Source organism: Balearica regulorum, chromosome 5 (genome assembly GCF_011004875.1).
Source record: "Balearica regulorum gibbericeps isolate bBalReg1 chromosome 5, bBalReg1.pri, whole genome shotgun sequence".
NCBI lineage: Eukaryota > Metazoa > Chordata > Aves > Gruiformes > Gruidae > Balearica > Balearica regulorum.
In genome coordinates, this window is record NC_046188.1 from 3,099,686 (window position 1) to 3,120,723 (window position 21,038).

Below are 21,038 nucleotides of genomic sequence, written 5' to 3' on the forward strand. Positions count from 1 at the left end.
TATCCATAAACAAGGCCCCTTTTCTGAATCATGCTGTGATTTATATACTTCAGGTTAACTGGAAAGGTAAGAGTAATGTTTCACGCATGGGAGATACAGCTAGGAATGTTGCTTTGCACAAGTATCTTGTGTTTTCATGTTATTGCCCCCGTTGGGAGATCTAACATCAGTGGTTCCTGCTCTCCTCTCCCCGCATCCTCTTGGAGCTTTACTATCCCAGCACTGCTACTGATCAGTTGTGGGTGACAATGCTTTAAGCCCAGCCTGCAAAAACACCACAGGATCTTTTTCCCTGTCCAGTTTAGAGCACAACCACACTCAGGTGGAGAAGAAGTGAGCGGCTGAGGAAGGCAGCAGGGTCAGGGACTTGCTTAAGAGGACCTGCCACCGGCAAAATAGGAAGGTGAACTCACAGGCTCACATCTGTCCTGCTGGTCCTGGGCAGAGGATGGGTCCCGAGGGCCCATCAGGAACCAGAATCACCTTTGCTGCACAGGACATCCCCAGGCAGCAGGGAAAGGCCCTGGCAGAAATGCCTACCTCTGTCCATGTTCACCTCACAGGGAATGACAACCTAGGCTTGAGACTTCAACTGCATCACTATTATTCCTACCCAAACCATTCTGGGCCCCACTGAAAGTTACGCATTTCTTTTTCTCTGGCTTCCAGTGTGGAATGTGGAACCACTGCCCAAACTCACTCTTTCACAATCAGGTTTAAAAGAAGGAAGTGCTTCACAGCCCTCCTGCCCCATATTTTTGTAGGCTGTCAACACAAAATGTTAAGTTGGCACCTAAAAAAGGCTGTTCTGAGAATGGCACCCCTGCACAGCATCATTTCAAGGGTAACTAATAAATGTACACTCCTGCCTCCACAAGCTTAAACTCAAAGTCCATTCACAAACCAGGACCGCACAAAGGTCTTGGTGGAGGGAAGTACTTTGATACGTATGGAAGCCATTAATCAGCAGATGCTCAGCTTAAAATGATCTGCTAAGGGCTTTGCTTAGTCAGGACCAAAATAGAAAGCTATGATATATTTTAATATGGGATATTGAAAATGCTTCTGGTCTAAGCACTTGTACAGGAAGGTATAAAGCTGACAGTTATATATTCTGCTATTTGGGAGAGGTTTTTTTCTCCCCTCAACAACACACAAAATGTAAGTCTGAAAAGGTATTACTCATCTTTTAGCAATAGACGCTGGTGAGGACTTTGAAAGAGTTAACACAAAGACCTAGATAAAGAATTTCACTTGTTCAGCTTATTCTGCAGATCAAGGTGAAACCTGACAGCCTGCCTTTTCTACATAGAGAGCATCAGGGGAGTGAGTACTTCACCGAGCAGAATTTCAGTGCCAGATACCCAGAGAAGAGTTCCTCACAAACTTACAGAAAAGTTCTGAACTGCGTTGTTACTGCAGAGGAAAAGCCATAACCAAGGCATCCATCCATGTCCTGCCTGCACTCCCAGTTCACACATCTCAAATTTGGGGCCTCCTGAACGTTATTTTTGCAAAATGAAGCAGCTCTCCTTTATAAGGTGTGTTCTGCCCCCTGCACAAAGAGATTCTACCCCTCTCCTTCCTCAGGAAAGGAGCATGAAGGGGACAGACAGCTGGAGAAGACCATCCAAGAGATAGATCTTCCCAAGAGAAGAAAACTAGCACCCCTGCCCAGGCGTACCACCTCTCCTTTTCCAGCGGGAATGCCCAAGACAGTGGGAGCCATATAGGCAGGCTGATGAAAAGCCCGAGCTGCTGCAAATCCCACCACAGTGCTCTTCCTCCAGCCAGGAGCCAGAAAAAATGGAAACCGCTTCTCCATCTAGAGGGGCCGAGGCATCTGGCGGGTTAGGAGGTGGAGCAAAGGGTTAAACTCCCAGGGAGCTGTCGTGTGTCAGGCCCAACTGCAGATGGATGACAGCCACAGCTGAGAATAGCAGCACGGAAAATCGGGGCATTTTGTATCGCCAAAGACTTACTAAATGCAATTCCCAACCTTGTCCTTACAAGGAACACGCACTGCTCAAGCTCTTAAAAATTAAGACTGGGGTGATTTATTAATCTTGTTAAGAACTCTGATACAAAGCACAGTAAAAGGCCACAGACCAGTAAATAAAATGTGGCTTCTGGCCACTTTATAAATGCTGCTACAGTACTACCAGTAAAACAGACTCACTCTCACACCAGTTCGAACAAATAGTTCAACTGGCAAATAAAAGTTCCATTCACTTATCAGTTTAAAAAGTTTAATAAAGCTTTAAGTGTTTGCTGGTTTAAATGCTACCAATTTCCAAAACGGAATCACGATTAAGTGAGATCTAAAGAAAGTTATTAGGTTTGGAAGGCAAGACTGTTCCTAAGCCAGAGGAAACACTTCTGACCGTATAAGATTGCAAGAGTAGCAGACTGTATTATAGGCCTCAAGTCACTTAAATTTATACAGGTTAATAGCATTATCTGTAAATATACAATATAAACAATTGTACATACACGGCATATAGCTTTGTTCTCCAAAACAGTAGACAACTCTTTAGCTTAAGACATCTTCGCCTACCAAAACAAAAAGGCACATCTGAACGAGATGCATGCTAAGTACTAGGGATCCTTTCCAACATCTGAGACAGGTAGTCCTTGTTTACTCCTTCTCAAAATAATCAAGACCAACTGCATATTTTGGTATTTAGATTTCAACCTAGTTTTCTTTTTTTGTCTTCAGCAGCAAATCAGTGGCAATTAAGACACGGCATTAAAATATTTGAGAACAGTAGCTGTCACTCACGAACCTCCAAGCTTACTCAAAGTTAGAAGGCAAGTGGCCAGAGGTTTAAACTCAGTAACACTGTATATCCTTGTGTTGTGTTATCATCCCATTGTTTGTTTTTTTCAATAATAATATAATAAAATAAAAAAAGGCCACTAGTGCTCAAATTTGAAAAAATTCCACAGACGCACCTTTTTTGGCTCAGTGCAATTAAATGATGTCAGTTTAAATTCATTTAGTGTAGTTTACAGTGCAAAAGAGATATTTTGTATACTGGCATAACTGTCGGCACTGAGGACGTGAAACAAGGCAATGCTGCTGATCACCTGAGGGTAATGCTGTCGAACAGACGCAGGCTAGAGTGTGTGTCGTCTTATTTTTCCAATTTAAACTTTTTTTTTTTTTTGATCAGCAGCACTTTAAGAGCATAATTTGTGAAAGTACTAAAATACACTGCCTTTTTTGAATAAATAAAAAAAAAAAAGGAACTTTACAAATACTATTCCAGTGTCAATGACTACTATGGCTAAGGTCATTGAGGAGTTTCTGCATTTTCTAGCAAAGACAGTCTGTGCAAAGGAGGGTGGGAGAGCTCCCTTTTGTAAGTCTTTGGTGGCAGTTTTGGTAACTGAGGGCTCGAATTGTGCCGGGGTGGGATGGGGGGTGCAGGCGGGTGGACCAGGTTGTTGTGACTCGTGCTGATCACGCAGCAGCGGCGCAGTACCCTGGGAGAGGGCGTGCTGGGAGGAGTGCCGGGAGAGCTGGGGCCTGTGCTCGCCTCCCTCAACCACTCAGGATCTCTGTGCAAGCGTCCCACTGGTGGCGGCTGGAGGTTTAGGGGGCAGTTGATAAAGTGTTCAGGCGGCCGGAGCGGTACCGGTGGTGGAGTATCGGGAAGAGGATCCCGGGGGGGTGGAGGAGGAGGACTGTGGAGCGGCTGGTCAAAGGGGTTACTATACGCAGGAGCACGAGGCTGGATCTTTGGAGGCGGCGGCTGCCGAGGTGGAATTGCTGGAGGGTCGTCATCCGACTTTAAACTTCCCTACAACGTTACAGAGAAGAGGACATTGTAAGAAACATCAATGTTTGGATAAAGAGCGTATCTTCTTGACGTCTGCTACTGGTGCTGTCAAACGTGACACTGGCATAGCCGTACCTTTGATCTGAATACAACCACTATGTTCCTAAAGCAGCCACCAGAGTTTGGACACTGGGAACCTGAAACTTCAAAAGGGCAACTGGAGCGCTGCATGTGAAAGTCTTTTAGACTAACAACATCATGCTTGGCTAGATGTTCCCTGGTTTATTAGCTAAGTTATACACTATAGGACAGAAATACCTTGGTATTAGAAGCATCCTGATCCATCTTTTTTCGTGGAGGAAGTGGAGGAGGGTTTTGAGGCTCATCGCTTAGTTTAGGAAAGCTACCCCATGAGCTGAAGAAAGTCTCTGGAGAGAGAAAAGCAGGTATTTTACTGCCTGTTCAATATCTGAGGAACATATTCTAGAATATTAAACCAAACTAGAAGCAACTCAAATAAGCAGATCTTTGTGCTCGACAGCAACATGAACCATTAACTTCAGTTGTGTGGACTTATCATTCATTTCTTTAATCAGATATACTCCTCACAAAGTGGTCTCCTATTTCCAGTACCAAAAATATGCATCAACAGTTAACAAGCAATGCTAAAGGACAGAAAAATAAATAAAGTGAACTGCTAGTGAGCGCTTAAATAACCTCTGCAATCCTCTCTGTATTGCAGAGTTTACCCTGTTTACCACAGTGCCTGCAGTTTGCCCACATGCCTTAACTGCACTTTGGAGTGGAAGTTTGTTCTCTCTGCCATACATGTTCAAATTCAGAAGTTTAGAGGCTTCATTAACAGGTCTGCAGCACTTCTAAAGCAGGAGAATTATACACTGAACAGAACAATATTAACTCTCACGGCATTTTAGGACATTTCTAGTCCTTCCTTTTTACAGAGGGGAAAAAATCCTCAAAGTTAAGAAACAAAACACCTCCCAACCTGTATTTGTGACTTCAGTCACACCTCTGCTTTTTATCTTAGAAGTGCGCAGAGCTCTGTATCAATACGTTAGGCACCTGTGCTTTCCAGTTTGAAATTTTAATCATATTATGAAAAACTATACATGCCTGTGTAATAATAGAGTAAAAAGAGAAGCTGAAAACATAGATGAATGCAGGATATCCCTCACAGCTGTGGTACAAAAAGTACATCATCTTTCCCAGCAAGAGAGCAATTATTTTCACTTATCAAGTTGCTTCATTTGTAGCATTAGTCAAACAAAATAATCATCAAGGACATTCGAAATAGAAGCAAAATGATGCTACAGCCTGAGGAAAAAACCAAACCAACCCCAAACCAGCCAGTTTTTAGGCTTTACAGACTGCTTTAATGGACACAATCTAAAACCTGAACAAAAAATCCTCTCAGAACCCTAATGAATGCAGCCCACATTTTCATCCCAGATTTCAGATTTCAATTCCCATTCAGCTCTCCCAAAACCAGGAAAAGCAGAGTTAAGCAAAACATTTAATAGTTCTGGTACTCACTCGACTGTGGCAAATTGACAGGAGCGAAGATGCTGTTGTTACCTGTTAAATGAAAAAAACGATTAAAGACTTTCCAGACAGAAAAACTGCATTACAGCACATAACATATGCTTGTGAATGACCTCAGAGATCACCATAATCTCCACGTTTATCTACTGCTGACATGAATTAAACTTTCCTGCGTAAAATATTCCTGAACTAGAGATTTTAAGTTATGCTGGGAATTCAGCTTCATTAGTCTACTCTGTTCTGACACTACCGTGGGTGTTGTTCACTTCCCCTGCAGCCCAAACGGCTGGACATTTGCCACATCAAAATTGTTTGTCACTTTTGCCCCCCACCGGGCTTAACCCGCCTGCCAGGCCTGCAGCCCCCTCAGAGCAGAGCCGAGACCTGTCACGCTCTGCTTTCCAGATTGAGGAGCTGCTCACAGCTACAGGCAAAGCTTGGGATGTGCCTGCAGAGTAGTGCCTCATGGGGACATCTCCCATACCCGACTGCCTCAGCTCCAGCAGGCAAAAAGACTGGAAATGTCACTTGTTGTTTAACTCTTTCCAGCAGGGGTTTCCCAACTGCAGTGACACCGAGACAAGAACTTCATAGTCCACAACTAAATTTTGCAACTTTTTTTAAAAGGCTGGCATACACTCTGATACATTTTGGAAGCCAGTAACAACAATTATTAAAACATATTGCATATTTACCATAAGAACTGTTGAGATCGATGTCTAAAAATACACTGAACTCTGAAGAAGCAGACACAGGCGGCGTAGACGGTGTGTTCGGAGAAGTTGGTGCCGATACTGTTGATTCATGCTCTGCCTCAGTAATTCTACTGAAACTTATCTTACTCGGTTCCTTTTCAAGTGGCAGTGGATGACTTCTCAAGGTGCCAGAGGTGGAGCCATGTCTGCCAGCGTTGGGCCTTATCCCAGGAGATTTCAGGGGGTATGTTGTTTTTCTAGGCTGGAGAAAGTACAGCTGGTTAGTATTGCTAAAATTTCAGATAGCAGAATTGCTAAGCCTCTATGAGACAGTTTAAAAAGTACTTATCAAATACGCTTTAAATGGCGTTAGAGCCCTTCTGCAATTGACTTGAGGTTCAGCCTGTTGTCATCTATACAGCGAGAGTTTACAGAAAAGTTATGGATGCAGCTTAATAAATATTTTTTCCTGGCTTAATAATTTTTAAAATTTTTCACAGCTATGAAGAATAAAGAGTCACGTTTCAGATGCATTCCAATCAGGACAAAACACAGGGAAGAGCAAGTCACAACCTTGGGAGACAGTGAGTTATTTCAAGTGCCCCTGGAGGCTTGCAGAAGAGCCTCCTAACAGCACGCTTGGTGTTTGTACCACAGAAGGTCACCAGTCCTCTACACGCGTCCACGATCAAGGACACACTCAGACACACATTGTCTACGTCCCCTGGGTTAGTGCAAAATTCTTACACACACGTCACCGGTGTGAATGAAACAAGCCTCATTAGACTCAGGTGTAACACCGCACAGATCAAAGCCGATTCTTGGAAGCTGAATTACATTCCCATCCTACAGTGGTATGCACGACTCCACCACATTACAGTACCCAGAACTGGACTTTCCTGAAATTCCAATAAGAATGTCTACTGTGGAAATCAAGAATGGTAAAGAATTCATGCCTAGTTGACTGAAACTGGCAGCATGGATATCTATTTTTAGAAAATATTTTAGAAAAATTACTGTAAGCAGCATTTTTGCAACAGTGATTTCTGTCATTTTCTTGCCATATTTGTAATATCATCTTACTGATTCCTCTAAAAGGAGATTGCTAAAATGATTTATAGCTCTCCTAAAAATTAGAGATGTCTCCAGCTACTCAGAAGTACAATTACAACGTAGAGAAACCAAGTGTTCTAGAGAGCGGTCTTTGTGCTTAAAAAAAGAACCCTGGGCTCCAGTAGCTATTTAAAAAAAAAACCCCGCTACTCCTTTCAATTGAACTGTACTTTGTTCAGCATGAAGGTTGCACCTTGTAAATTCTTCAATTTTTGCAACAATGCAAAATATCACACGAAAGAAAAATAGACATTAACTTCTACTTAAAGAAAATGTAACACATTATGTATAAAATCCATATTTTGATTATTCATAATATTTTATTAGATACCTTGATACTGTGAAATGAGAAATGTTATTACGTATTCTATCAAATTACTATATTGTAAGAAACCCAAATTTAAATGGTAATATTTTAGGCTTTGGGGAAAAAAATGTACATTTTAAAATAAGCCAAGAGGTAGTATGTTTCAGTAGCGACAAACATCTCAAAACTATTTTAAAGTCAAAATTTGCTGGAAAATCATCTCATGATACAGGATTCTGAAGGAAATATATATGGCTAATTGAGTTAACTACATATTCTTTTTCATACTGGTTAGTTGATTTTAGCTATTTAATTTGCAGGACAAGACTTACAAATCTAGGTGGTTGCTTGCAGTTTCGCGGTTCAATTTCTAATGACTTGTTGAACAGATAATCTGTAAACTCCTTCTCTGGTATCTTCCCCATAGGATTGAGATTTTCAAAGAATTTCTAAATGAAGCAAGCATGAATAAATTTCTAAATGAAGCAAGCATCAATAATATTTTAAAAATAAGCATATACGCAGAATTTTAATGAAATGCTCGTAATTCACTGATTAAAAATCTAGCTTTTCACTATTGTGAAGCTTATTTCCAGGGAAAACAGAGTAAAACATTCCCTGAAATAATACCAAACAATCCAATGCAAGAAACAATCAAGTTCACAGTAAGATTTCTGACATTAAAGAATGACCTTGCGTCCAATAATGAGGCATGGTAAATTAAGTCTTCTGTGAATTGTTTCCTAATGTTTTTGGCTAGTGAATCATGCACAGCACAGCAGTGTTAAGGGCATGCAACAGCATCCTGTACGTTTGCCTTAACATCACAGATCTGGGAAGGAGCAGAACACAGATGATGCAGTAGCAGAAGCGAAGGTTACGTGGTGCCATTTCTTAGAGGTGCTTTGGATGTGACCAATTAACTACGACGACCAGGAAGGGACGGAGGACAAAAGCAGGAAGGTCGGAGGCAGGGACGGAGCATGGTGCTACGCACAGGGACTGGAGGGAAGGGCTAGGGCAGGACTGGCACCATGGGCACAGGGCAGCTCCCTAAACGCCTGACAGTCCTGCTGCAGCTGGAGTCTCTGGCTGTGGAGCTACAGCATTTTCCAGTTGTTCTGTCAGCACAGATACTGCCATCCCTTCAACATAATGTACTTCTTGGCTTAAGAATACTGTAAATCTCCTAAACACTTCCCAGACATGTCCACAGCAATTAAACACACAATACAAATAACATTTTAACAGCAGTGTTATTGCCCATTTAATTCTTCACGTAACCAACTTCTTCGTTGCTTCCTGCCTGCTGCTGTTCACAAGCCAAGATTGAGAGCTGTCCACACTGCTGTTTTTTGGAAAGGTTACCATTAGCTGTGCACATAGGAGGTACAGCTGAGTATTTAAAGCTATGCTTTTCAATCATTATTACCTTAAATTCCTTTAAGTTATCTGGCATTCCCTAGTCTTTGTCTTAGGTAAGTAACCACTCCAGCATCCTCTCAGTTCTAAAGATAATGCCAGCTGACACTGGCACATCCCCATGTCTGCCATGCTGAATGACTGTTAGTATTTGTGCAGAACTACGCAGCCTCTGACTGTTAGCGGGGTCAGCAGACTTTGGTCAGAGGTGTCATTACAGAATGTCTGAAGGACTAAACGCACTAGGCACGTACAGTGCGTTTTAGCTTAAAGGGAAATTATTTTTCTCCAAGAAGTTCTGCTCTTCAGTCAGTATGTCTTATTCATTCTGTTGCTAAAAAATCTCTGATACCAGGCTGCAGAACATTAAGGGGATGAACAAGACCCAGAATATGGAATCCAGGTAAGCAAATCCCCACTTGTGGCTAGTCTATTGCAGTGGTATCTTGCTGTCTACCAGCCTCTTCTGATGGTCACTATTCATGCAAGATTAGGTCTAGTACTAGAAGATTATTTGGCAATTTTTTCTTGTGAACATTCTTTTCCCTCTCCTATCACCAAAACAGATATTTAATGTTTGATTACCCGAATTTCTGGCTCTATCCGTAAACAGTAAGGCTGGTTTTGATACTGCTGAATTTCTCCTGTAATTTCAGCCACTTTTCTCCTCTTACTGAAGTTAATTAATTCTTTCCCTTGTCTTTTTAGGAAGTCAGGATTCCCTTCTTCTGTCTTCAGAATATTTGTTAGGTATATTCCTGGTAAAAAGAGAAGTGTTTTTTAAAGTTAATTTTCAATCCAAGAGCTGATTTCATTCTCTCAAGTGAATGTTAAAAAGTCTGAGCATAGGTTGACCATTCCCTTTAATGCTCCAACAATTTATTAGCTGGCAAAAATGAATCAAGTCTGCGTTTTACACAGGAACAATATAGGCTTGAAATAAGATGTTTTATCTCCTTAACATGAGATCCTGAGTTTAGGAAAAAAACATCTTCAGGTCATCACCATAATCAGATCACCAGTACGGAGGCAGCGTTAAACCAAGCCAGGTAATACTCATACCAATACTATACCAGTAATCTGTATGCTAAACTGGAAAAATACGTTTACATAAAAGACACTAAGTCTAAAACCATGACAAACCTTGGAATTCAGTCATATATTGTATTAAAATTTTTTTAAAGCTAAACACAGCCCTGAACTATTTAAGCACTATTAACACATCCGCATCCAACTCAAGACTGACAATACGCACAGTATTAGCCTGCTCTGGTGGTACTTACCAAAGAAAGGCACACAGGGTGGATTGATTGACTTGAGCTTAGCTAAGTATTTTTTAAAATGATCTTGACTTAATTCTACTGCTTCATCCAAAACTCTTTTCTTTCTTTCCTGTAGTGCCTAAGTTGTCAAAGAAAAAAAAAAAAAAAAACCAAAACCCAAAACAGGGATGCAAATCTTCTCAAAAGCATGGTTAGCAAAAACAAGGCAATTTCCTAGCTCTCTTAGCAAAACTTAAGGACTGAAATTCAGATTTGGAAGAACCTCTTTTTTAAAATGGTTTGCTCTGGACTACAGCACTATCAGTCCAACCATTTAGTCATGTGAATCATGAGGCTACTGTAAACAGACTATTATTTTGTCTATCAACTTACAAGCACAATCCTGGTCTTTAATAAAATTTAAACATTTGATTTTGAATTTAACTTAAAGGCCTTGTACTACCTTTCAAAGACATACCAAACTCAAAACATTTTATTCGTGTTTCTTTTTCTATCTTAGTCTATTTTAGGGAGGCTTTGCTGCCAAATCCTAGGCATTTCTTTTGGCAAATGAAAAACAGAGTCAGTACGTGTATAGTAGTCTCTCTTCCTACTGTCCATCTCAACAGTTTCAACAGCTATTTGTTTCTGCCTCTGACAATCTGAATTTTCCAAGACTTCTCTCACCCAAGAGAAGTTTTTGTGATCAACTGAAAGTTTTAGCTATCCCCTCCCCATGCCCCCAAACCCCCACGTTTCTTATGTAGGTGGGAAATGCTGCTGTTAAAGTGTTCAGTCCAGGATCCTCAGCCCTGGGATCCTCCTCGTTCATACCCATACAATGCTGGACTGAAGCAACAGGATCATTTCAGACCGGTTAACGAATGGCCATGGCATTTCCCCTTTTCAGGCTGAATACACGTGAGAAAACATCTGCTGAAAAGCTCCACTTCCCACTACAAACCCTTTGAGACACCCAGCCCACCTCTTTTGTATTCTCATTAATAACTTTGACCACTTCACACTTGTCTTCCTCTATGAAAGCAATGTGATATGGATACTATGCATTTCACTTCAGAAGTGAGAGATACACATTTCTGGATTCTGATTTTTATTTTTTTCCAGAGCAATGCCCAAAACTTACCTCAAATGTGTGATCTAGTCTGTACACTGACACAGAGTTCATTGCACTGACAATCTCCAAAACACCATTGAAATTATTCAGATCTTGAAAAACCTGCAGGATTTCTATAATCCTACTCAGCACAGCCACTCGCTCTTCAAAGTTCTCAGTTTCCACGATGCACCTAATCAAAAGAGATAATTTGAGAAACACTGATAAATACAACCTGACATTTTGCTAGCTACTAAATCAAAAAATTCCAAGCAAAAACTGTACAGCACATCCAGTATGCACATTTTGGCGCTCTCTCAAGCATCTCAAATACAAATTTATGTAATCTCATCTTACATATGTTCAAGTTGGAAAGCCAAGAAACGTTCTTGGCATATCCTGTAAAATAATTAAGCAAACCCCAAGCGAGATACAGGATAAGGAGGGTGACTCTCATGCCACCTTATCTACAGGGGCGTTTTAAACTCACCAGCTCAGTATACACAGACAAGCTGCTACACCTTTCTGCTACAGCACTGGCCGTGTCCTCAGAATTACTTCACCACCTCACAGGAGGGACAGACATTAAGATAAGGGGACAGGCACAACAGTGCTTTCAGCAGAGACGCAGAAAAGCGGTGCTGAGCCCTGCACTGCCTTCCACACCTTCTCACATACTGCAGAAGCGTAAGGAGGACCCACGCTGGCCAAGTGGATGTAATTGGAAAAAAATCTCCTAGTCTCAGGAGGAGGGAGCATAGGGCATTGGCATTGCTTGCACCCTTGAACCAAAACTGAAATTGCTGTAACACTCTGCAGCTATCTCAGGATTCAAGGCAACAGAAATCAAATGGCAGAAAAATGTTTCTCTCCGAATTTCAGTAGGAGTTAATGCACTACACTATCACCACCTGTACTTACTTTTCAAACCAAAGAGTAAGATTTGTAGTATGACGAATCATTTTCAATAGATTTGGGGAGTTAATTTCCTTATCTTCTTTAGTCCACACACTACCAACGAGTTCAGAAGGCTGTACTGCTCTGATAATGACAAAGCAAGATGGAGAAGAATGCTCAATACAAATAATAATTATACGTTCTGTGTTTGCATTAAAAGAGAATTTCTTCCCTTAATCATGACTTGATATTTCACAAATACAATCCAATCTACTGCAAAACAGTTACTTAAAGTAACTTTTTGACAAGTATGTGACTATAGAAGGAAATACATTTTTATCTTAATTGAAATTGGCATTTTTGAATAAGCATTTTCAGATAAGAAAATTACCAAGGAGTAAGTTTAATTTCCTGAAAGCATCTTAAAGACAGTTACAATCTTTTTTAAAATAGGAAGCTGAAGGACTTTGAGCAATCTGCTGCAAAAGTGGCCTATTTCAATAGAAAACCTGCTGTCACTGAAGCACGAAAGGATGCTTCACCTTCAAGTTTTGTAGAGACCTTAAAGAATTTCTACCCAGCAAAACCTAGCTCTCAGATCCAGGCTAGCTCTATTTATCACAGGTAACAACAGAGCTAGGAAACAGCGGAGCACAGATGGTACCAGACAGAGAAAACTCTGCAGAATTAGATGAGAGGACCTTGGCGTACCAGTGCTGTGGTTATATGCATGTAACACCTGAGCCTTTGCTATAAAGGAAAGGAGCACAGACAATGATGTTCTCTTTTTATGAGGCAACAAACACTTCTTATTAATGTAACGCTACGTTTGCTTTTAACAAGGAGACAATACAAGTTGCTATTACCTACTCATAATATGTTAGTGTCCTTCCTGTACTTATTTATGTTGTCAGAAGTCTGACATGGAGATGAATTCTTTTTGTTTTACCTTGCATATTTTGGTATTGAACAGATGGCAAGAAAGCATCTTTCCATAAACTCTGAAAGTTGAAGGGACATACTTTTGACCGATTCTATGAATTAAGTCTATTTCTTGCTCAAATAGTCTAAAAAAAGACATGTATTAATGCAATGCCTACCTATAAAGGTCGGACTCAAGAAGTGTCAGCTGTCGAGCAATTTCTATAGGGTGCAGAGTCATGAGGTCCAGTGTTTCGCTGTGCCCAACGCGCCAAATGTGCCACTCGATTGGGGGAGGTGGGCTCTCAAAGGTGATGTTGTGACTAATTCCATTTGCTTGAGCTTTCTTTCTCTTGATGATTTTAGCAATTGATTCCACCCACTTCTTCATGGATTTTCCTGCAAAACAGAAATCATAAACACCCCCCTTTTTTTAATATCAACTTAAATTACTTTTGATAATAAAACCAATCCTAAAAATTGTACATCGCTCAAAATTTTGCATTTCTGCAGGCAAATTAATTAGGTTTGTAGTTCCTTATTTTTTTTCTTACGGGTTCTTGCACCTGTATCAGTTGGCAAACACAGACAGATGCGAACAAAATTTTGGGTGCCCAGTTGCATTTAACCACATCTGCTGTCAGTTTTGGAGTAGAAAAAATTGACCTTGTATACACTGTACTTTACTTTTTTCCCTCAGCTGCAACCGTCTCACTTTGACTGCTACCTTCATCTACTTAGAGGAGAAGAACTAAAAAAGTAAACAAGCAGCTTCAAGGGAGATCTTTGCAACGTGCTGTACTAGTGCACTGCAGAACAAAAAGATTAGCAAAATACAGGTTTACAATATCAGTCCAACATTTACAGGACACAAAACAGTGGACAAGACAGGAAGTTCCTTCAGCAGTTCAAGACAACTAGCTTTTAAGAGACTAACCAAAATCGAATTATTCCTCTCCGGTCAGCAATAGTTAGCATGGAGACCTCTGCAAAAGATAAACTACCATTCTCTAAGTTTGTCTCAGAATTATATTGCCCAACGTATGGTCTGGCAATCTGAAAAGTAAAGTCTAGAATTGCCAGAATAATGATTAAAATTGACACACCAACACTGTTGCCTTCCAGATTGGCCACCAAACGTTCATAACGGATTGCTCCAGAGGAAGTGATACCAAATGGGTCAATCCTCTCCTAAAAGAATAATGATTTTCAGCTGGAACTTTCAATAAACGGGAAAAGAACAAGATGGAAAAACTACACTCAGTAACCAACATGGAAGGAATTCTCTATGAATACAACATGGGTAGGAGGAAGGTAACAGTCTGAATTCTAACAAGTCTACTATAGACTCAGGCAAGGATGAACATCACTGTCCAGAAGTAAATACACTTAAGTTAAATACCATAATGCTTGAAGTAATTTTTGGTAGCTGTTTAGGCTCCAGGCCAAAACTTGCTCATTTGAAGGAGAGTCTCATAAACAGCTCAATTAAAGGCATTAAAATTACTCATGTACGTAAAGATACTCTCATGCCTAAAACCAGCAGGTTGTACCAAAATGTGGAAGAACAACAGGACCAGCAATTACCATACCTCTTACGCTGGAAATAAACGTCTCCAATCTCTCTAGTAATTCCAGATCTCTTTCAAAATCGTAAAAATGGTGCTCTACCCAGTGACGAAAAACATTTAATATTCTGAGGAAGGAGAGAAAAAAAAATACTGTGTTTGTTTCTAAGGACTTCCAAGACTCACCCCATGTAAACACTAAATGAAAGACTATTCTACAAAAGGTGTGTTACAGATTCATGTAGATGATGACTATCAAAATACACACAGACAAAGGGGCAAAGCAAAGGCTAAGCATGGCACCAGTCCCCAGGTATTTAAAACATTACTTTCCAGTCTTAGCATATATAGAGTTTGGTGGGGTTTTATTAATCTTACATAAAGAATGTTAATGTTGAGGTGGTTTCAGAAGAGGAAAAACCTTATCAAAATCAGTTAAAATGGGTATTTCTAATGTAATTTTCTGATTTTTTTTTTTAATTAAAAAAGCTAATCAGGATCTCCCATTTGGTAAGAAACAAATTTGTAAATGTTTTTTCCTATACACAAATTTCAGCTTAGAAGTTGTTGCAAGTGTACCGTCCTACTCTTACAACTTTTTAATTCCACGGCCATACTAGATCCAGTACTTCCTTTAAGGACAACACTAAACTTTCTCTAGATTCTTCTCAATACTTTCTCAAACAGACCACTAATAACCAAGCCTTTAAAAGTGAACTACAACTGCTCTTCTGCCTTCTACTCTTAGCATATATCAGAATAAAAACTTTTTTGCCTCTTCCTCAGGTAAAGAAGTTGAGCTCATACCTCAAACCTTTTGATTTATCAGGGTGCACCATATCACCTTACCTGAAGGGTGAGCAAAAATCTCCTACATCAACTAGTACAACAGATTTTCCCTGTGCCGATCCAACAGGTGGGAGAGGATGATGGGGTTTATGGTCGAGGAGGAGGACATGGTTACAGGAGAAGGAGATGGTTACAGTGAGATGTGGTTACACCTGCCCCGTTGCCTTTGCAGAAGCGGCTCAGTTGTATGCAGAGCGCTGCTGAACTCCCCCACTCTTCGCAGCTCAGGATATGAAGGTAAACCAGTGCTAATTGTGTCTCAGACTAATGTTTGCGATGGCTCATCCCCGTAGAGTGGGGGCAAGAACATCTGAGAGGGACAGGACAGACAACTGATTGTAATCTGCCAGTCTGTTGTGAGTCAGAGCACTAGAGAAGTTGGCTGGTTTAGCTTAGCCAAATGAAGGCCACTCTGCATGAATACATGGAGGAATTAAGTAGTTCTCTTCCCAGTGTATAAGTTAAAGAATAAGGTTTATCCCATGAAAGAATGGCTACACAAACAGATAATTTAGGCTGGAAATCAATGACAGCTTGTAACCATCAAAGGAGTGAAGTTTTGAAACAAGCTCCCAGTAGCAGTAATACAGGATCTTATCTAACCAGCCTGTGCCTTTTTGGTATCATAGTAGGAATACTGAAAAAGCAAGAAAGATCACCTACTTCTGCTCACTACACTTCCAGCTGAGCACCTCCTCTAGTCAAAGACATTACTGTTTCCCTGCCTGTGTACTGCACAGCATGTCTACGGCATTTTCTATGAGATGGGGAGTAAGTGCTGGGGAGGGAGGGGGGGAGGGAGGGATGAGCATTTTCACATTCTCCACCTTCTTCCCAAATCTCAGATCTAAGTAGAGGTCAATGCTACTAACAATACCGGAATTTACAAAGTGCTTGGCGCACCAACCTAACAGCTCAAATTCAGGCACCTATTTTCAACTGTAACATGGTTAAGAGTTTCGAGCTACTAGAAACATGTAGCATCTCCTAAATTCAAAGATTAATTATAAACCACAGAAGGGTGTGTGTTAAATAGCAGCTTTAAACCACACATCTCATCAAGCAGGCACCAGTAAGGGGACTCAACTCACCAACCATAGTACGAATTAGACCAGCAAAGGGTAGCTGTCATGGTAAGAGGTATCCTAATGTCTCAAACAAGGAAAGAAACCAGCAACCAAAACCAAAGACCCTGAAAACTTTGGAACAGGGCACAGGTTTCAAACAGCTCAAAGATAACATATGGAGGCAAAAGCACTAAATTGGTTTTGGAAGTTAATAGCAAGAGACATGGCTAATTGCTGCCTCAGGTTTGAGCTCCTTGGTAACCATATGGCAGTCAGCAGTGCTGCAGGCAGATGCATTTGTACCATGCGAAGGGGCACTGTGAGCAGGTCCCCAAGCCTAGTTAGTAGAACAGGCTATAAAAAAAGCAACAAAAGCAAGACAACAATATTTAAACTCTTGAGCCAGTTATGTCACGAAAGCTCATTCTGTGTTAGTGAGTTTCTATGGCTCTGCAGGCACCTATGTGGATGGAAGCAGAAACAGTTACCAGAAAACAGCAAGCTTAAATCAGGAAAGTTTGTGCGGAGAGGCAGCGTGTGAAGCTCTCCTGAGAGCTGATAGCTCTGGAGACTAGTAGTCCTGGTGAACCCACAGCAGCTGATAAATCTGTGCAAGGCCACGAGCGCACTCAAGTATCAAGGTTACACTGAGGTTGTATAACTTGGACCACATCCAAGAAGGCGGTGGCTGCTATATATCAACAAAAACTACAGTATTACATACATACATGCTTCTCTTCTTTATTTTTATATACGTGCACAGGTATCTGATGAAAATGGGACCGCTAAGTGACTTTCTGAACACCTCCCTTGAAGGTACTGGCATGTCAGTACGACCCTTCACTCTCCAAACAGGTAACTACAAATGACTGTGTGGGGTAACGAATAACTGAGGGTACTGTGTGTATAGTATATGCTGTTAATAGTAATATCTTGTTGCTACTAATAAAAACAGTTTAATGAATAAAAGTTGTTCTAGCAAATATTGGTTGTGATCTGTGTCTCCTCCTGACTTGATCCTCTATCAGGGAAACAATTACCCTCATTCATGCTAGAAATGCTTAATTGTTCCCCAAGTTAGCTTGGTCAGCACGACCTTGAAGATTCACTGCAGCCCGCTGCAATGCGCAGTACAGACAAGAGTCTCCCTGTCTGCGTGTAAATACATCAACGGCGCTCGGAAAGGGAGTAAAATACCAGGATTGAAAAAAAATTGGAAACAGAGAAACTATCTTCATAGGGCCTGTTAACAAGGAATCCATTCAAAATGCAGTCAGAAACACTTTCAGTTGTACATCTCTCACCCACACCCACTTTACATAGCAGCCATACAGCGTTCTTGTGGGTGGTGATCACAGCTGTGAGCGGCAGAGAACCAAAGTACAGTTGCAACAGCAACAGAAGTCAGTATGACTAATGAGAACATGATTTGGGATATTAGTCTGGTTGCAGACAGTGATAAGTCCCTACTTGACAGCACAGCAGTCTCCAAAAGAGATTACTGTCTCCAGGATGACCATATAATCAGTGAACTAAAATCTGGCTTTAACAGAACAAATTTAAAAGCAAATAAACCTGAGTTGTACTGGCTGGACATATTCCTTGCGAAATCGCTTAAGGTCTGCGCTGATAGGCTGCTCTCCTTTCTCGATTGCCAGCCTGTCTGCTTCAGTAGGCTCAGGCTCTGGGATTTCAAACCTATGAATAAAAGCACCAAAAAACCGATGGCAATTAAGATAAAACACAAACCCTTTATGTAGGACATGAAGAGCAACTGCAGTTAAAAAAAATTCAGTGTGGTGAAACTCAAGCACTCATCTAACATCCAGTTTGCCTGGAATTCCCTCCTCCCCTCGCTATATACTGCTAACACACCCAGCTCTCGCCCTGGTAATTCGCTAGTTCTCTAGAATCTCTCATCACAAGATGTCTAGACTAGGATATAAGGTTTTTAACTACCTGCTAGCTCGATTAAGTGAAGATTAGAAGAAAGCTTAAGAGCAGCTTTATCACACTGTATTAAAATGTTGTTTACATCAAAAGTCTGTGCCTTTCAAACAAACTGCGTAGAACTTTTCCGTTCTTATTTGCATCAAGACTCAGGCATATTCAAATACACTCCATGATCAAGTTAAGCAGTTCAAAACATTGCCAACCCCACAACTGAGGCACACCAAGTGCTCTAGCTAATACTTTATTCAGGTAACTAATTTAACAAACTGGGAAGAGGAAGCTTGCATTAAAAACTGGCATCACTGTATCCTGTTTCAAAAGTTCCTGTTTTATGAACTTCACTAAAACATGTGCCACATGGCACTAAGAACCCGAGTAGGAAAGGAGCAAGTAAATGCATGCAAAGCCTTTCAGTGTCTTCAGGAAGGGTGACCATGACTTACCTTTCAATCAGTAAACTCAACAGTTCCTGGGGCTTGCAAAAGGAGCGGTACGTGGTAAGGAAAGTACGTACAAAATTAGGATCTGTAAAGATAGAATAAGAAAGTGATGGAGTAGGGATTTTATCCAATTGTAAAATATCAGAAATAAAATACCAGTATACTTACAGAAAAAGTTGGAAGTGCAGAAAATACACTAAGCTTATAAGTCAAGCACTGTAATGTGAAAAATACCAGAAATGATACTGCTTGTGAAATTTTCATTTGGTTCTCTGATGCATTTTCCCTGCAGAAGTATTCAACTGCACATACGATGTTCTCTCAGAAACTGTCTCGGTCTTGGCACATGAAATGGCATATGCTGCCTGCATATACAGCTATTCCATGGTTTCATAAAGCCAAAGAAAACACGGTAGAACTAGGCTGTCTACTCTCCTGACATCAAAACTACCTATATCGCCCTGACAAAACGTTTGTCTTACCTGTTCTTAACAAATGTTGGGCAGTGGGGCCTGCACACTTGCCCCAGCCACACTGCTGCAGCACACAAGCACCCTCGGCAGGGAAAACACGACAAGCAGCGGAGGCCTTGCAAAGCAAAGACCTGCAGCAGCTCCAGACGGTGCATCTCCACAAGCCACCACACCGCCCTCCTCCTGTTTCTCACCACTACTGTAGGTGTGTTACCATGAGACATGCCTATCCGCAAGCTACCACGTGTTTTATTGGGCTTCCTCTGCTATATTCCGAGTATTAAAGGAGAAATATTGCTCCTTTAATTTCTTTTAATGCCACTCTCTTGTACAGAGTGAATAATCACTTTACTGTGCGCCACGAAGGGTCATCATTGGGTCCCAATCCTGACATCCCTGTGGCAGATCCCCTCACAGGGGTAACAGCGGCAAGACGCTGCTGCTGTGTGGTACGCTGAAATACAAGAAAACCAGGCCTAGAGAAATGCGGGCACACGTGCTCACTCAGAAGCGTGGATTTTGGGTTGTTGGGAGCTTCTTTTTTCTCGCTGTTCTGTAAATAGCCTTGAATCTGTCAGCATTAGGTGCAGGTAGCTTACACTAGCAGTCTTCAACAGGTGGGCAGTGAATTTCTTCCAATAAGCCCAAAAAAGATTAAGACAAACACTGCTTTTAAGGAAGCTTCAATTCCCTGCAGAGCACTGCTCAACATTTTTAAGGGATCCATATATAGGAACGTGCTTGCAGGCTAAAAGTAATAGTGCTCACATTCTCTGATAATGCTGCTGAGTTTGCACCCTTGTCCTGCACTGGCCTGTTCTGCTTCCACGTCACATCAACATTCGCTCTTCAGTAGTATTTACGACACTTTAGAAGTAAATCTTCCTCTTACCACTGACCAAGCAGGTAATATCTCTGCTCTGCAGACAAGATCTGCAATTCTCTTAAAATGGGAGCTGCCACTCTGCTCTCTAACCTGTGTATATTCCTTTATATTATTATTTATTTTTGTAAACACATTCTCAATAAAATAGAAAATACAAGCAAAGTGCTACTAATGGCCTGCGATTTAAATTCCAGAGTTTATTAACTCTGCCTCTGCTACTTCCTGTGGTGTCCTGGTATTAACTGGGTTCTTCTTTGAGCTGACAGAGGTCATTCTGCGAATGCAGAGCCTGCGCCCTGCAGAAAAACCCACTTCAAACAATCTGAAACTAATGCAAACCTACAATAAAGTGACAGTTAAAAAAAAAAAATTGTATCTCGATCTAAACACAAACAACAAGCATCACTAAGATCTGCTGAGAGGCCCTCCACGTGCTGTTAGTCATCGAAATGCCCTTGTGGAGGCTGAGGGAGAGGATTTTGTTAGTCTTGGCTCCAAACGCTGTTTGGAAAAAGCACACAGAAACCCAAGAGGCAATGCTTTCATTGAAGATTCCCAAGGCCAAAGTGGCGAGTACTTGTGCTACACAAACTGAAGTTATGCTATCAAACTAATGCTCACAGACACCAGTTCATTCAGGAAAAGAGCTAAGTTTAGAAGTCACTGAAACCCATCACATTTTAGAAATGGATGACTTGGGACTCTCAAGACACCACAACTGAT

General features: G+C 41.1%; 1 protein-coding gene across 1 annotated transcript in view; it reads right to left on the reverse strand.

Annotated features, from left to right (window-relative positions):
* Positions 1-2,026: 2,026 nt before the first annotated feature.
* The window catches only part of SOS2 (SOS Ras/Rho guanine nucleotide exchange factor 2), a 55,094-nt gene continuing 36,082 nt past the window's right edge, over positions 2,027-21,038 (reverse strand). Inside the window, exons 11-23 of the mRNA XM_075753155.1 lie at positions 18,960-19,041; positions 18,139-18,261; positions 14,672-14,775; positions 13,259-13,478; positions 12,183-12,302; positions 11,292-11,454; positions 10,169-10,286; positions 9,471-9,643; positions 7,796-7,912; positions 6,044-6,305; positions 5,340-5,381; positions 4,104-4,213; positions 2,027-3,806 (exon numbers count right to left, since the gene is read on the reverse strand). Of these exons, the coding sequence (XP_075609270.1) occupies positions 3,297-3,806; positions 4,104-4,213; positions 5,340-5,381; positions 6,044-6,305; positions 7,796-7,912; positions 9,471-9,643; positions 10,169-10,286; positions 11,292-11,454; positions 12,183-12,302; positions 13,259-13,478; positions 14,672-14,775; positions 18,139-18,261; positions 18,960-19,041 (2,144 nt within the window). The 3' untranslated portion in view covers positions 2,027-3,296. The remainder of the gene's footprint in view (positions 3,807-4,103; positions 4,214-5,339; positions 5,382-6,043; positions 6,306-7,795; positions 7,913-9,470; positions 9,644-10,168; positions 10,287-11,291; positions 11,455-12,182; positions 12,303-13,258; positions 13,479-14,671; positions 14,776-18,138; positions 18,262-18,959; positions 19,042-21,038) is intronic.